Source organism: Bombus pyrosoma, linkage group LG10 (genome assembly GCF_014825855.1).
Source record: "Bombus pyrosoma isolate SC7728 linkage group LG10, ASM1482585v1, whole genome shotgun sequence".
Lineage (NCBI taxonomy): Eukaryota > Metazoa > Arthropoda > Insecta > Hymenoptera > Apidae > Bombus > Bombus pyrosoma.
Window position 1 is genome coordinate 8,461,918 of NC_057779.1, and position 15,624 is coordinate 8,477,541.

General features: G+C 27.6%; 5 protein-coding genes across 15 annotated transcripts; 3 read left to right on the top strand and 2 right to left on the bottom strand.

The window, feature by feature from the left end:
• Window positions 1-115: 115 nt before the first annotated feature.
• Window positions 116-3,105, top strand: LOC122571974 (UDP-glucose 4-epimerase-like). Of its 8 annotated transcripts, none has more exons than XM_043736390.1 (7): window positions 116-133; window positions 1,497-1,746; window positions 1,828-1,941; window positions 2,022-2,198; window positions 2,309-2,489; window positions 2,575-2,856; window positions 2,928-3,105. In XM_043736390.1, the coding sequence occupies exons 2-7, from the start codon at window positions 1,501-1,503 to the stop codon at window positions 3,020-3,022; spliced, it is 1,095 nt and encodes a 364-aa protein (XP_043592325.1). In that variant the 5' UTR covers window positions 116-133; window positions 1,497-1,500; the 3' UTR covers window positions 3,023-3,105. The 8 variants fall into 8 exon arrangements, with proteins under 8 accessions (XP_043592325.1, XP_043592323.1, XP_043592320.1 ...); XM_043736388.1 differs by lacking the exon at window positions 116-133 and adding an exon at window positions 147-425; XM_043736385.1 differs by lacking the exon at window positions 116-133 and adding an exon at window positions 147-425 and having other exon boundaries at window positions 1,500-1,746.
• On the bottom strand, window positions 3,104-4,995 carry LOC122571973 (N(6)-adenine-specific methyltransferase METTL4). The gene is made up of 5 exons (XM_043736382.1): window positions 4,591-4,995; window positions 4,151-4,515; window positions 3,654-3,828; window positions 3,396-3,567; window positions 3,104-3,318 (listed from the first exon to the last, which is right to left on the bottom strand). Exons 1-5 carry the CDS (start codon window positions 4,843-4,845, stop codon window positions 3,128-3,130), a joined length of 1,158 nt encoding a protein of 385 aa, XP_043592317.1. The 5' UTR covers window positions 4,846-4,995; the 3' UTR covers window positions 3,104-3,127.
• A 50-nt stretch (window positions 4,996-5,045) lies between these two features.
• LOC122571964 (lariat debranching enzyme) lies at window positions 5,046-7,703 on the top strand. Its single transcript, XM_043736364.1, has 6 exons — window positions 5,046-5,511; window positions 5,625-5,916; window positions 6,079-6,179; window positions 6,263-6,820; window positions 7,214-7,434; window positions 7,515-7,703. The coding sequence occupies exons 1-6, from the start codon at window positions 5,315-5,317 to the stop codon at window positions 7,595-7,597; spliced, it is 1,452 nt and encodes a 483-aa protein (XP_043592299.1). The 5' UTR covers window positions 5,046-5,314; the 3' UTR covers window positions 7,598-7,703.
• A 204-nt stretch (window positions 7,704-7,907) lies between these two features.
• On the top strand, window positions 7,908-9,206 carry LOC122571985 (uncharacterized protein C16orf52 homolog A). Of its 3 annotated transcripts, none has more exons than XM_043736411.1 (3): window positions 7,908-8,216; window positions 8,367-8,579; window positions 8,643-9,206. In XM_043736411.1, exons 1-3 carry the CDS (start codon window positions 8,114-8,116, stop codon window positions 8,840-8,842), a joined length of 516 nt encoding a protein of 171 aa, XP_043592346.1. In that variant the 5' UTR covers window positions 7,908-8,113; the 3' UTR covers window positions 8,843-9,206. The 3 variants fall into 3 exon arrangements, with proteins under 3 accessions (XP_043592346.1, XP_043592348.1, XP_043592347.1); XM_043736413.1 differs by having other exon boundaries at window positions 7,909-8,216; window positions 8,676-9,206; XM_043736412.1 differs by having other exon boundaries at window positions 7,919-8,216; window positions 8,655-9,206.
• Window positions 9,207-9,506: 300 nt separating this feature from the next.
• On the bottom strand, window positions 9,507-15,073 carry LOC122572046 (ubiquitin carboxyl-terminal hydrolase 10-A). Of its 2 annotated transcripts, none has more exons than XM_043736565.1 (9): window positions 14,750-15,073; window positions 13,989-14,175; window positions 12,542-13,903; window positions 12,263-12,461; window positions 11,890-12,139; window positions 11,727-11,813; window positions 11,481-11,645; window positions 11,178-11,406; window positions 9,507-11,097 (listed from the first exon to the last, which is right to left on the bottom strand). In XM_043736565.1, exons 1-9 carry the CDS (start codon window positions 14,777-14,779, stop codon window positions 10,811-10,813), a joined length of 2,796 nt encoding a protein of 931 aa, XP_043592500.1. In that variant the 5' UTR covers window positions 14,780-15,073; the 3' UTR covers window positions 9,507-10,810. The 2 variants fall into 2 exon arrangements, with proteins under 2 accessions (XP_043592500.1, XP_043592501.1); XM_043736566.1 differs by lacking the exon at window positions 14,750-15,073 and adding an exon at window positions 14,546-14,590.
• Between the last annotated feature and the right edge of the window lie 551 nt (window positions 15,074-15,624).

Genomic DNA, 15,624 nt, shown 5'->3' on the forward strand with positions numbered 1-15,624 from the left:
TCATAATGAAAACTATTGTTACCTAATTACATCATATTTTAATGAATCAATCTGTTAAAAATTGTCTGATGATGTAAGCAGTAACTGTGTAGCTTGTATATGACCCATCATTCCCCCCATTCTCGTAAAGGAGGTAAGTGAATAGGTGAGCAGTATCTGTGTGAAAGGAAGAACTTGTTGCTGAAAGCAAGGACTTCAGAGGGTCGAACTGTGTAGTGTACATATTTCTGTATATGTACGATAATTCGTATGATAGTATTGTAGAAGAGGGGATGTCTCGCGTTCCACGAACATACTAAACTCTACTTTCTTATATCCGAAGAGGAGGCAAGTCGTCAAGGTAGAGTCAGTGATTACGCGGCGTGTCCACAGATCTTTCTGTATTGGTTTGACGTACTCATTATTTATAATTTTACTTTACTGAGGTAATAATTAATATTTTTAAAAGTACAATGTACCTTTATGTACCTTTATCTCGCTTTTAATTTGATAAAAGTATTTATTTTTATATTTGAATATTAGTTCGGAACATATACTTTATACAATTTTTATATCTTAATCTATAGTATAAGGTAAAAGAAAATGTTGTTATATATTTTATACACATAATACATTGCAGAATAAACATTTTATGTAATTATTAATATTATAAACGAAATATAAAAAAAGAAGTTCTTCTCTTGTATTCATTATGCTTAAATTTCATATACAAAAATGATATTTTTAAAGATATTTCTTATTTTTATATTTCATTTATGTATGTAAAAAATAATAATACAGAATCGAATTTTCTTTATCCGTATTTCTATTGTGTAAATTAATGTAATGTTCTTAATGTGTTGGAAGCGTCTGATTCTATACAGTACCGTTAAATTCAACAGTTGAATTCTGAATATTTACTATCTTTACCCAGTGATTAACAAAACTAATACCTTTTTATTCTGTTTAGAATAATTTTTTTTGCTTTTTTTTCATATTTTATAAAGTATCTTTTAGATATGGTAAATGAAATATTTATTCCGAGTCAAATATGTTCAATTTAATAAAAGCAGATGGAACATATTAATTATTTTTAATTTTATGTTAATTGAATTAATATTTACAATTTGATGCTAATTATATATATATATCATAATTGTAGTAATTTATCGTATATTTTAATGACCTTGAACTCAGTTCGATGCAGTTGAATGCCCGAAACGCTGTGTATGTACTTTGCCTAGCATTACAAACTATCAACATGTACATATATATTTACTACTTTCGTTGGCATAAATCTAGTTTATGATATATATAAAATGAAAATACTTAAATTGAATACAGATATTATTATGTGATTGTAGAAAAAGATCATAATTACGCATAATGGTTCAGTTTGACAAATTTTTTACCACAATTAATAACTTACGGATTTAAGCATAATAATTTTTATAGAAATATTGTAAGATGTTTAAGAAAACATATACTGTATTATTTTTATAATGATTTTTTAATAGCAGCATGGCCAAAGATTGGAGAACTATTTTCGTAACCGGAGGAGCTGGTTACATCGGAAGTCACTGTATTGTCGAACTTCTGGAGAGTGGATATGATGTGGTTGCAATAGATAATTTTGCTAATAGTGTTACTGAAAGTAGCGGTGAATCCGCAGCTCTTAAAAGAGTGGAACAAATTACAGGGAAGAAAGTTACATTTTACAATTGCGATCTCATCGATCGTGACAAACTTGAAACAGTTTTTAAAAAGGTACAAAATATAACTTAAGAAAAGAATTACCTTAAACATTTTTATGATATTTTTAAAATCATGTTATATCTTAAATTCTAGCACAAAATAGATTGTGTAATTCATTTTGCGGCAATAAAAGCGGTTGGTGAATCAATGCAAATTCCACTTCATTATTATCGGAATAATATTATCGGTGCCATCAATTTGTTAGAGGTAAAATGTAATTGAGTAAGTCTTTATGTGCATAATGTTTTTCACATTATAAAAAGGAATAAACTTAATCGTTTTACAAGGTAATGAAAGCTGCTGGGTGTTTCCAATTAGTATTTAGCAGTTCTTGTACCGTGTACGGAGAACCAAACGTCCTTCCAATTACGGAAGAACACCCGACGGGAAATATTACAAATGTATATGGTAGAACAAAGTACTTTATTGAAGAAATGCTTAAAGATATATCGAGAGCTGAAAAGGTGCATTTTAAATAATTCGAAAATATCAGAAAAATTAATCTATTTAAAATTTTACTAGCAATCAAAATTTTCAGCAAAATATATATAAAATTTTGATTTTTATTTAACAGAATTGGAATATCATTTCTCTAAGATACTTTAACCCAGTAGGTGCTCATCAAAGTGGTTTGATTGGAGAAGATCCTACAAAGTCATTTACAAATTTAATGCCTTATATAGCACAAGTAGCTTTAAGACATAAACCTGAACTCATCATTTTTGGTGGTGATTATCCTACAAAAGATGGTACAGGTACAAATAAATTTATTTTCTCTTATGCAACATTAAAGACATATATTGTTTAAAGTAAAAAATTTCGAAAATATATATTTTATAGGTATACGTGATTATATTCACGTTATGGATTTAGCTGCTGGTCATGTAGCAGCTTTAAATGCTTTACACAAACGACATTTGAGGCTAAAAATTTATAATTTAGGTACTGGTAAAGGTGTATCTGTACTTGAATTGATTAAAATTTTTGAGAATGTCACAGGAACATCAGTGCCATACGTTATAAAAGACAGAAGAGAGGGTGATATTGTTTCTATGTATGCCAATACAGATTTAGCAGAAAAGGAATTAGAATGGAGGACTAAATTTAATGTCGAACGGATGTGTAAGTGAAATAAAATTTCCACTATATTTTCATATTAAATAAGATTTCTTTCTAAGTATTTTTTGATATAGGTGAGGATTTCTGGAGGTGGCAAACAATGAATCCACATGGTTATCGTAATTCAGTAAAAAATGGTATTAGCGAGCATGTAAATGGCACTTTATAATACTGTTACTTCATTATTATTAAAGCATGATTAATTTATAATAATAAAATAAGTGCAATAAAGAAAACAATAGTATTCAAATATTTTTTCTCTTCTAATTTAATACTAATTAATCAATTTATTTACAACTGTGTTAGTATTGTTTTGAGTTTCTTTTGTTTCTTCTATCATTGTATATAACGATAAGTGTTGAAACTTCAATACTTCAAGACCCCAACTTGTCCATTTAGGAAGTAAGTATCTAGCAAATATTTCTAAACACTTTGGTTCATTTGGAAGATATTCTCTCATAACTTCTATAATTTAAAATAATATTTTTATATACCTTCATTAATTTTTTCAACATAAACTGTTATTGACATATAATTTTTACCTGTAAGTGGTGGTTTATGGGAATGTACAGCACTTGGTACACTTATTAGTAGTTTACCACTAGGAATGTTTATTTCATTTCCATTTACTACAGATCCCAGAACTAGCAATTCATAAGGTTGTTTACCAGGAGCAGAATTAAAATTACATATTGTATTTCCTCCTTGAGTAATCTAAAATATAAGTAGAGTGAAGCTTAATTTATAATATAACTGACACTTTTAATAATTTATAAAATTTGGCTACATTATATACTTACTTTAACCCAATACCATTTTGCTCTGTATGTAACTCCCCACGATGGAAATATGTTATTAAAGATGCTATGTAGATGACTTGGAGCATTAGTGCACCATATTGCTACAAGCCCATTTGAACATAATAATTTGCCAATTGGTATCTTAGCCAACTCTTCATTGTACATCATTTTATAGCTGTTTAACAAAGAAAAATATAAGACATAATTTGCACATTATATAGAATATTGTTTTTGCAGCAAATTGCTATTAAGAATTAAAATATTTTTACTTATAAAAAATACAATTGATTAATGTAACAAAAATAAAATCTATCATCAGTATTATTCAACATGAGTTTCTTTTTATGATGATAAGTTGCATCTAAAATCTTATTTACCCATATGTTCACAAAATTGAGAACAAGAAAAACTTATACTATTATCAAAGTACTTGTTCTCATTAAATTGTTCAGAAAGCTTTCTTTTATAATGGCTTATATTGAACCATACAAGATCACCTAGCTTCTGAATATTTGTTTTTTTTCCTTCTTATAGACTTGTTCCACCAAGGAGGATCCAACAATATAAAATCATATTGGTTGTTTAGGCCCAGCTTGTTTGCGATGTCTCTTACATCATAGCAATAAAATTTACATTTTTGAGGGAAAACATATCTCTTTTCCTTTAATTCTGATGTAATAGCTATATCCATATCATTGCACCCATAAAAATTTTCCTCTTCGTTGCAAAATGTATCTTGATAAAATTTTTGTGATGCCAAGCGTGCTGCTTCATTATTATCAGATAATATATTCGTAGAAATTAATCCCTCTGTTTTTACAATTGAAATTATCTTGCTAAATGTTTTCTTGATATAATTTATCTACAAAATAGATTATTAATTTAATTAATTAATTTAATGATTAAGCTATTAAACTCCTTGTTTTTTATTACATACTTCTTTTAAATCTGCGTCTGGCAAAAGTTTTGATCGCTTTCTTTTTCTAGTTTTACTTTGTAATGAAATTCCTTCTTGTTGTTCAGATTGGGTTGTTTGATTTTGTCGTAAGTATTGAGAATTTATTTCAAATAAAATTTCATCAAAAATTAGTTTACACTGTGTGTTATTATTTTTTACGTTTGTATAAATATTATTAAGATATTTTAAATGAGATATTATCCATCCTTCTTCAGTAGAAAATATTAAACTCATAATTGATATAAATGCACCACACTACGCATTAAACATAACTATATATCTTTAATTTATTGGTTCTAATTTTCTTATTTTCTTACGTATAAGCAGCAACCATTCAATGTATGTATTTCGATTCTATGTGCTATGTACTTCATGCTCAGCCATCTTTATGGTACTATCGTATCTATAATAACATGAATGTTGAATTACAAAAATGGCTACGTAGCTAGGGGAAGCTATAATGAAAAATTGTTAGGTTAGAGTATGTGATTACTCTATGTGTTTATTTTAATGTTTTGAAATATTTTATCAATTCTAGTTATATAATTAAGTGACAAATACGTGAATGTGTCATTTAGCACTTTTGAATCCTACGCGTTGAGAACTATCATAATATATTAGAAAAAGTGAATAATTTTATGTTCGCCAAAGTAAAGTACAATCGTCATTTATTGAATAAAAGGATATTTAGAAGAAAATAAAGATGAGAATTGCTGTAGAAGGTTGTGCACACGGTGAATTAGATATTATTTACGAGACTATCCAAGAAATGGAAAAAGTTAATGGGAAAAAAATAGATTTACTTATTTGTTGTGGAGATTTCCAAGCAACAAGAAATTTGAGTGATTTAAAATGTATGGCAGTATCTGATAAATATAAAGACATGCGTACCTTTTATAAGTGAGTAGCCAACTCAATATGTTATTAAAATTGAAACAGTTAAATAATTTAAATTATCTTTTTATCTGTCATGTTATTTATACTTTCCTTTAAGAATTGTAAAAATTTTATAGGTATTATTCTGGCGAGAAAGTTGCTCCTGTGTTAACAATATTTATTGGGGGAAATCATGAAGCTTCCAATTATCTTCAAGAACTATCATATGGTGGTTGGGTAGCTCCTAATATCTATTATTTAGGATATGCCAGTGTAATAACAATAGGTGGAATTAGAATTGCAGGATTATCAGGTATATATAAAAGTCAGCACTGGATGCAGGGACATCATGAAAAACCACCATATACTGAAAACACAATCAGAAGTGTATATCATATTAGAAATTTAGAGATATTTAGATTAAAACAGGTAATTCATTGATAATATCTACTTTTTATATTTTGGACATAGATTTTATAAAAGTAACATGAGAATAACTTTTTCGTTTATCATATTATTTTTTATTTTGTTATTTATTATTGTTCTATGTTCATTATTATTCATTTTGTTTATGATTTGTATCATTTACAGCTTACTGGTAATATTGATATTTTCTTATCACATGATTGGCCAGCAGGAATAACTAGATATGGAGATGAAAATGTTTTATTAAAAGAAAAACCTTTTTTCAAGTAAGATAATAAAAGCTACTTATGTAAAATATATTAATTTTTGAATATATGAGTGTTTACGATAGATTATTGTTTCGTTATAGGAATGATATCAAAAATAACATGCTTGGTAGTCCACCAAGTATGGAACTTTTGGAACATCATTATCCAAGCTATTGGTTTTCTGCTCATTTACACTGTAAATTTGCAGCTCTTGTTCCTGAAGAAGGAGGAACAAGAGTAACTAAATTTCTAGCTCTAGATAAATGTCTCCCAAAAAGAAAATTTCTTCAAGTACTTGAAATTAAACATAATTCAGATTTACCACTGAAATTACATTACGACTTAGAATGGTTAACAATATTATATTTAACAAATCATTTATTAAGTGTCAAAAGTGGAATTCACTATATGCCAGGGCAATATGGTAATACTAGATGGGTATTTACACCAACCGTAGAAGAGAAAGCAATGGTTTTAAAAAAATTTAACTGTGATTTACAAATTCCATTGAATTTTACACAAACTGTAAAATCATATAATCCTAATTGTACAGATGTGTCAGTGGTATCACCACAATTGATACTAAATAGTCAAACAACACAATTTTGTAACGCTTTGGGTATTGATGATCCATCTGTTTTACTACTATTAATGCAAAAGTAAGTAATACAAAAGAACTCTGAAGGCTTTACTATAGTATCTGGACTGCAATTATTTGGCTGGAATGATACTTCTTAAGGTTGTTGAAGCCAAAAATGGGGATCGTTTTTCGCGAAAGTGAATCATGGAAAATTGTGCTCAACTTTTTTTTGTGTGACGAATTCGTGGTTTTTGACGTGACCTTTTTTAAAATTTATTCCTCTGTATACATTTGAATCGTGAGTATTGAATTAGGTCTGGATTATTATTTATTTTTTGGTCGCCGTAAGGCGACAGATTAGGCGGATTTTTAAAATTAAGATCTTCGTCGGTCAAATATTTTGCAACCCGGATTCTGTAGTAAATCCGAATTGAAATCAAACGAATCATTGATAATGAAAACATATTTCTAGCTCCCACGAAATTTCTATTTCCTTTGATGAAGATAATGTTTTAAGTTCTACATTTGATGAAAGATTAGCTAGTGACTCATTTAATCGGACATCACCATTAAATTTATCTCCAAAAAGTAATAATGAAGAACAAGAATCAGGAATAAGTAGCAGTAAAGATATAACAAATGAAAGTCTTAACAATTTATCATCAGCAGTAAATCATGATTGTACAGATGATAGTGAGTGTGCTATATATTACTATCTAATTATAATGTCTTCACCATTCTTTATGTAGTAAGATACATTATTTATTTTGCAGGTAATAATCATTTCATACAGATTGAACCAAATTGTAAGAAATTTAAACGTCGAAATTATTCTATATATTCGAATACACTTTAACTGAAGATTAAGGTATTTTATAGTTAAATTTGAAATATTTTAATTTCATGAAACACAATGTCGTATAGGAAAATTTTAATGAATTATGTAATAAAAATGGGTAGATAATTATGTATTTTATTTTTTGTAAAAAATCGTGTTTTTACTTGTGTAAAAATAAAATATATTATGTTATTGATTTTGTTATTTGATAAATATACATTAATTCACTGTTTGTATTTTTTGTGTACCTCTCTTATGTTATTTTAATAATATAAGATATGTACTTATATATATACATACATACACATAGGTACATATGTATATGTATTATTAAGTGCATATTACATGTCACGAGTGTTTAGGTTAGAAAACTGTGTACTTCCGAACGAAGTGATATCAATAGCACAGTAAAACAAACAACCTCGAAATAAAATTACTTTTGTCCCAATTATTAGAAAATAACGTTTTGACATCAATGATACTAACTATTTTTAGTAACTTAAAGTAAAATTATTTAATTATTATTAATATAAGATGGATAAGTTAACAATTATTTCGGGGACATTGTTTCTTGCTGCCGATATATTTGCAATTGTCAGTCTGGCTATGCCTGATTGGATTATTACTGATGTTGGTGGTAAGTAATTAGAAATTATATTTTTCTTTTATTTATTTCTTAATAATTACATGGTTTTAATGGTATAATGTAATAAATTTTATTATTTATATAATGTAATATATATATGTATTTAAGTATAAGTTCTTTTCACAAACTAAAATCTTTTAGGAGATACAAGACTAGGACTAATGTGGTCATGTATGACTTTATATAATAGACCTCAAGTTTGTTACAGTTCAAATTTGGAACCAGAATGGTTTATGGCTCTTATTTGTATTTTTGTTGGTTGCATTTTAATAACAGCCACTATAATATTATTAGCTACTTCTCATTGGGATCGTAATGTTATTTCCTATGCAAGATGGGTAGGATTTACAGCTAGTAAGTGCAATTAATAATGTTAATTACCTTTTAAAAATGAATTTTTTACATAAAAAATATAAGATTATATTTTAGTGGTGCTGTTTTGCTTAGCAGCTGTTATATTTCCAATGGGTTTTCACATCGATGAAATTGGTGGACAACCATATCAGTTACCAAATTCACATCAAGTTGGCATTTCTTATATACTTTTTGTTTTAGCTTTGTGGATTACAGTAATTTCAGAATTATTTGCTGGTAAAGTTTGTCTCCCACATTTTTAGCATATATCATTTCCTCAATATATTTTTTATATCTGTATGATATTGTTCGTGGCTATTGCATATTCTGTAGGATTTAAAGCTACATGATATATTATGAGATGCAACAAAACTGTTAAATATTAAGGGTCTTATTTATAATTAGAATAAAGATAGAATATAAATAATTAGAATAAATATTTGTTATTATATAACTAGAATGAAAAGATCTGTTATTACATACAACCGAATATTATATATAACTGAAATATTATGTAACTGAAAACTATTAGAAATAAGTAATTGATAGTAAGTTTATTAATTAATAAGTATTAAACAATCTTTTGTACTCTTTATTTATTAAAATATATTATATGGTTGTAAATTTTTCACGAATTTTAAATGTCACAGTGCTATGATAAAAAAAAAGTAATTATAATATGTGAAATCAAGTGTCAATATTTGAAATAAAAAATATCTTTTAGTAAATGATAATAAAGTTTTGATAACATATATACATATTTTTATTAATTTTTATAAATCTTAAATATACATTTTAATATATATATATAAATATATATATATATTTTTACATCTTCGTAGGAAGTATTATTTTACTAAAAGTATTTCTTATCTACATTATGTGAGAAATAGAATATAAATAAGATGTTTTGCAATGGGAATTTTGTTGCTTTATCAACAGATTATATTTATATATGAATATCAATATATTTATAAACTAGAAAGAATTAAAAAAGATTTGAGAAGAATGATGTGGAACAGGAGAGTTAAAACCGTACACACACTAGCCCAAAGCAAAACAAAACATTTGACACATTACCCATATAAAATCAATTAAGTATACAGTAATTTTTATACTTTTAACATATTTCGGTAATAAGTATCTTGAAATTGTTAAGGTATTTTTATAATAACGATATGAATACAACCAAATTTGTGGATCCAAATTTGTAGTCAAATTAATTCATTCACTAAACTTATTACAAAAAATAGAAAATGTATTCTGTTACATGTATTAACATGTATAAAATGGCAATACATGAATATATTTTTATTTCTTTTTTTTTTGCTTTTTTTATTTTTTGTTTTTTTTTTAAAAAGAACTGTAATTAAAGACACAAGTTTGACACATACAAGGTAGTTTTGTACACAAATTTCATGTTTATACAATCTTCTTCACTGATAACGTTAGTATTCCATCTTACCAATTATTTCTTTTGTTCAAAATCTATATTTTTTACTTTTTCCCAATAATTTATTTTAATAATATGGCATAAAGATGTATTATCACGAAATACATATGTATTTTGAATAGTTATTCAATTATCTTTTTTTTTAATTATAGAATAGCTATCAAACTAATATATGCTAAAAATAATTGGCAGGTTGGAATATTATAAGGGCGCAGGAAGGTTATATACAAAAATAACTTAAGGCATAAGATGTATCTTTCTTCAGACATATATAAAATTTGCATTTCATAGAAATTTTGTCATTAAAGTAGAAAAACCTTTCTCTATTTTTGCTTTCTTTTCTACAAGATTATTATGTATATCCTTTTCTTATACATTGTATATCCATAATCAGAGTATGAAAGATATGTACAAGAGATTGTGACATTTAATATTTTGATAAAATGTAATGTGTAAGCGCTTATTAACTTCAATAGAACTATGAATGCCAAAATCAAAACTCTTCTTTAACTTCAACTTCAACTATTATTTATTTCACGTACCAAGAAAACTATGCATAAAACTTGTAACAACATTCTTAGTACAAATGTTTCATGGAAGTACAGCATATTGAAAAGAAATACTTCTCTATTTTTTTATGATATTGGTTAGTAAACATTCTCTGTACTTAGATACAAATATCAACAAGAACCACAAACCTGTAAAATCTATTCTTTCAAGTTGCCTCTTTAGGCTCAGAATATAGATCTATTTCTATTCATAATTAATGCTTTTTGCTTTAACGTGCTTTACCACTATTTGACTGATTATTCCCAATAGTGTCACATCGTCGATAATATAATAAATATGGAACTCTTGGAGGAGTAGGTTTTAATACATTACTTTCAGAAACACCTTTTAGTGAACTATCATCATACCTGACCCATCCACCATATCCTACGTGAAAAGCATCTGTAACATAATGACCTTTCGTCGCCTCTTTTCCATCATGGTAAGTAACAGCAAACAGTTTATAATGTTTTTGCTTAGGATTTAGTTTTTTTATAGCATTTGGCGAGAGGAATTCTGTAACAAATGAATTTGATAATTTAATTGATTTGAATTTTATAAATTTAATGACAAGAATTAATAAATTGTCTACTAACTGCTATCCAACTTTAAATCAATTGGAAATTCCACACTTTTCACAATTTTTGAGCAACCATCGAGTTTGTAGTCAAACCATTTTAGATGTAATATAAGAATAACAGGTAATTCTTCTAAAGTAACTTGCTTCCAAGCTTCTATTTGTTGTTTCGTTTTGCTACATGTCATTCCTTCCAATTGATCTTTCCCAACAAGAATTTCGAGAGCACCTTTCACGGATTCTGCTTTCTAAAAGTAAAACGTTGTATTAATATATTATTGTATTGCAATATTATATTGGATTTCTTTATGAGTATTAGTACTTCAATATCAAGTTGTAACGTAAAAAAGGGTTGGACATTATCTGTCGGCTGCTCTCCTGCTCGTGATACTCTAGATCTCAATTGCCCACGAAATATATCGGATAATGGTGTTCTTCCAAATTCGGTACACCGTGTAATAGATCCTTTATTCTTTGGACCCATAACCTACAATCCAAATCTTGGTATTAATACCTTTCTTCGATAATTAATTACTAAATTATTTAGCTGAAGTATGTTGTATTTTACCTTCCATTCTTCTTCTCCATTGTTATAACTTATATTATTTTCAATATTATTTGTTACGTTTTGATCATTATTTACTAATTTTATAAGCTGGAATAAAGAAATAATATTATTCATATTATACTATCAAAATTCACGTTAAGACGAATGTTAATTAAGATCATACTTCAAGCATTTCATCATTGATACCATTCAGAAGGCACGAGAGAAATTCTTCTGCGTCTTCTTGCCGTCCTTCCACAGAAAATACGCCCGCAGCTGACGTATTTTTTAACATTGTATATACATAAAATGGTTCAAAGGCCACTCCACTTTGTATATCTACTATTGAATCTTCCCCTCGTTTATTTGCTCGATCTTTCCTGGCCAGTCGAGCACCATCTGATAAAGGTGTAAATTCATGTACAAATTTGATCCTGCATAAAAAATAATTAAACATTTTAGGGAACATTATCGAAATGACATAATATGCGCTAAATTTAATGTATAGAAATATTAAATTTACATTGGATATCCTAATAAATTTTATTTTCACTTACATATTATCAATAAGTGGAGTGGAAGACATTTTATTGGAATTTTTAGAATGTGGTAGTGCCATTAAAAGATTGTAAAAAGGTGGACAAGCAAGCAAAGCTTGTAATATACTATTAATATAACAATAATTACTACGGTTTGTCAATCCTCTAGGTAATAAACTCACAGTTTGCTTATCCATCTGATAACTTAATAAGAATTCTGGAAAAAGAAATTAAAAATATATTAGATATATTTAAATCAGAAAATATTTAAAACAAATAAATTTAAGCAATATTTACCACCCATACGAAAGGCAATAGGATCATTATAATGATTCTGTAATGATTCTGCTTGAGAATTTTTACTTTCATTTCGTATATTAGATGAAATATTTTCATTTGTAAATAGTATTGTACTGCTAGGTTGATCTTTCTCCGTTAATTGTGATGAAACTTGTGATGTTATATTATTCTCTGTGATTGGCAGAGGATTAATGCGAGCTGTTGGTTTGTAATTTGACAGATTCTGTTGTGCTTCTGCACTTCCTTTTTTTAAAATACTAGCCCAAGATATGCTAGATGAAGCTGGGGATGGTGTAGCAGGTACAATTATTGGAGTATTTGCTGCATTAGAAGAGTTGCTTGGGGTTTTAATAATAATTTCATCTTGCCCATTTTTCCTAGAAATATCTTCCTTATGTGCTTCATTTTCATTTTTACAAATTGGTTTTGATAATGTTTTAACAACAGTAGTTTTAATACTAGAAACAGTTTCATTCTTATATTCTTTATCAGTTTCTCCATTCTGTTTCACTTCAATACTGCTATTAATATTCACGCATGGTACATCATTTTTTTCAGCTCCATTGCATTTTTCATTTACCGTAGATACAATGTTATGCTCTATTTTAACATTAACAGGTGGTACTTTCCCATTTGTGTTTGAATTTTTCCTATTGGCAGTATTTTCATCTACATTATCGGTACATTGTTCTACCTTACTGTTATTTACAGTTATAACTGTAGTGACTATATTGGTCTGTGAAGAATTATCCTCCTCAGTTACTTGATGAAAAGGTTGCTTAACTGGTGTGTAGAGATTCTGTACTCGTTTCTCATGAGACTTTGTAGCTTGTACTTTAGTACATTCTTGAGTAGGTTGAGAAAGTATAGGTGGTGCTTGTCGAACACATCTTATATTTCCTGAAGGATGATGATATGGAGGATATCCATAAGCAGGTTGTGTATGAGGATGTGTATTTGTATGTGTATGAATATTTGGCTGATATATAGCTAGTGGAGGATAGTGGACATGACCAGAGAATTGTTGCTGTTGTGTTTGATCTGGGTACATAACAACAAAAGACAATGGTGGATGGAATTGGCCCTGCTCTCCCATATATCCTGATTGCATTTCATTCGTAGGATTTATTCCACGATTGAAATTATCTCTTCTTATTCCTCTTCCTCGATTGTTCCTTCTATTAGTTTCCCTGCTACAACTAACATCATGAATTTCATTTCCAAGATTATATCCAGGATGAGAATAAGTCATAGCAGGCATAAATGGCTGTATATGAGCATCTGTTGGAACAGGATAAATTGGTCCCTGCCAATCACTACACATTATTTGTTGTGCATACGAGGGTTGTGGTGGCATTGCTAAATGAATGACGAAGTTCAATATAGTACACAAATAAATATAAGATATACACAATCTGAATAAATAAGTAAATAAAAGAATTACCATTATGATACCATTGATTATGAACTTGTGGAATTTCTGTTATAGAAGCATTGACATCATTACCAGATTCAACTGTGTCCCATGGCAATTTCAAGGTATCATTAGCGACATTGGATTTTAAAATACCTATTAAATGATTCTTATCACTGTCATTTAAATCATGTAAATCTAAGAATTGGAAATCAAGCTGAAACAAAATAAGATATTAATTAAATTTTAATATCTTAATATCACAAGAAATAATATTGAAATAAAATGTATTAAAATAATCTACGTAATATTGTTTATGGTGAAGCATTGCATATCATATAATTTATTTATATTACACAAAAATGAATTATGTATAATATTCAGAAATAATTTTAGGTCAATCAATAATCAGTTACTAAAATTAGTTCACACACAATTATTTTGTTCTCTTTGTTAATTAAACAATTATTAATATACAAAATTAATTTACAAAATATTACAAAAATACATGTATATATGTACAAAGAAATGATAATTATTTTAAACTAATATAACAGTAATATAATATTGTATAATAATAGATATACCTTTTCTACAATTACACGATATCGCAACATTCTATTATTTAAATGATATATTTCTTTAGTTACAGTTTTGTGATCAATAATCGTTTCAATTTTATCTTCTAACCATAAGCCTAACCTCAAATCCCATAACAATAAAAAAATCATTGAGAATAACATTAATTCTATGTTTTAAGTAATCAAAATCTTTATTAATAAATATCATACCTCATTTCGAATATCCATCCTTAAATCCATATAGCGTATAAAACATTAAAAATAATACCAGCAGAGAAACATGAGGCTTCAATGATTTGTATCGGCAGCAAAAAGGATCGACGCTGATATTAGTAAGTTTGTTTTCTATTTGTATGGAAATTATATAAAAGGTGTATTTAATTACAAAAACACAGTATTTGTATTATTTCTATGCAACAATAAAATGAGGAAGGCGAATGATAAACTATTAACAAATTACACAATATGAATGATCATATTTCGGCAGTTATATGGCTAAAATGGCTCAAGCACGTTGCTTCACTATTATTTCTTTTGTTCACAAGATTGGTGTCGCCACTTGTCACTATCATAACTAGTGTTTTGCAGGAATATCTACCGAAACAGACTTTCCCGCTTTCTTGTTCCCTCCCTTTTTATATTGGTCAACGTGAGAAATCAAGACATCTAGTTACCTTGGAAATTTGCATTATTTTATAAATTTCACTTTATTTCAGTTTGTTCTGTTTCTATAAAGTCTAGAACTATATATGTCATGTATTGTAAAATTGTATTGAAATGTGTTTTAATTTTCTAACCATTTTTTTTGCACAAAATATAAGTTGAACATATCTCAAGATGTAATTTATTTTCTTCAAGCATATGCAATGTTAAATAAATGTTTGGTAAGTGAGAAAATTATTTAGTGTAATTTTTGCTCGTTCAGAACAGTTAACTTTATCCTAGTAGTACGAAAGAAGATTAATATTCTTAGATCTTCAAATTAAAAGCAAAGCTGGAAGTAAAAAGATTCCCCTTTGTTACGTTTCAAATTTGAATTCAGATTCAAATTTACATATTCAGTTACTAAAGATTCTTGCCTGAAT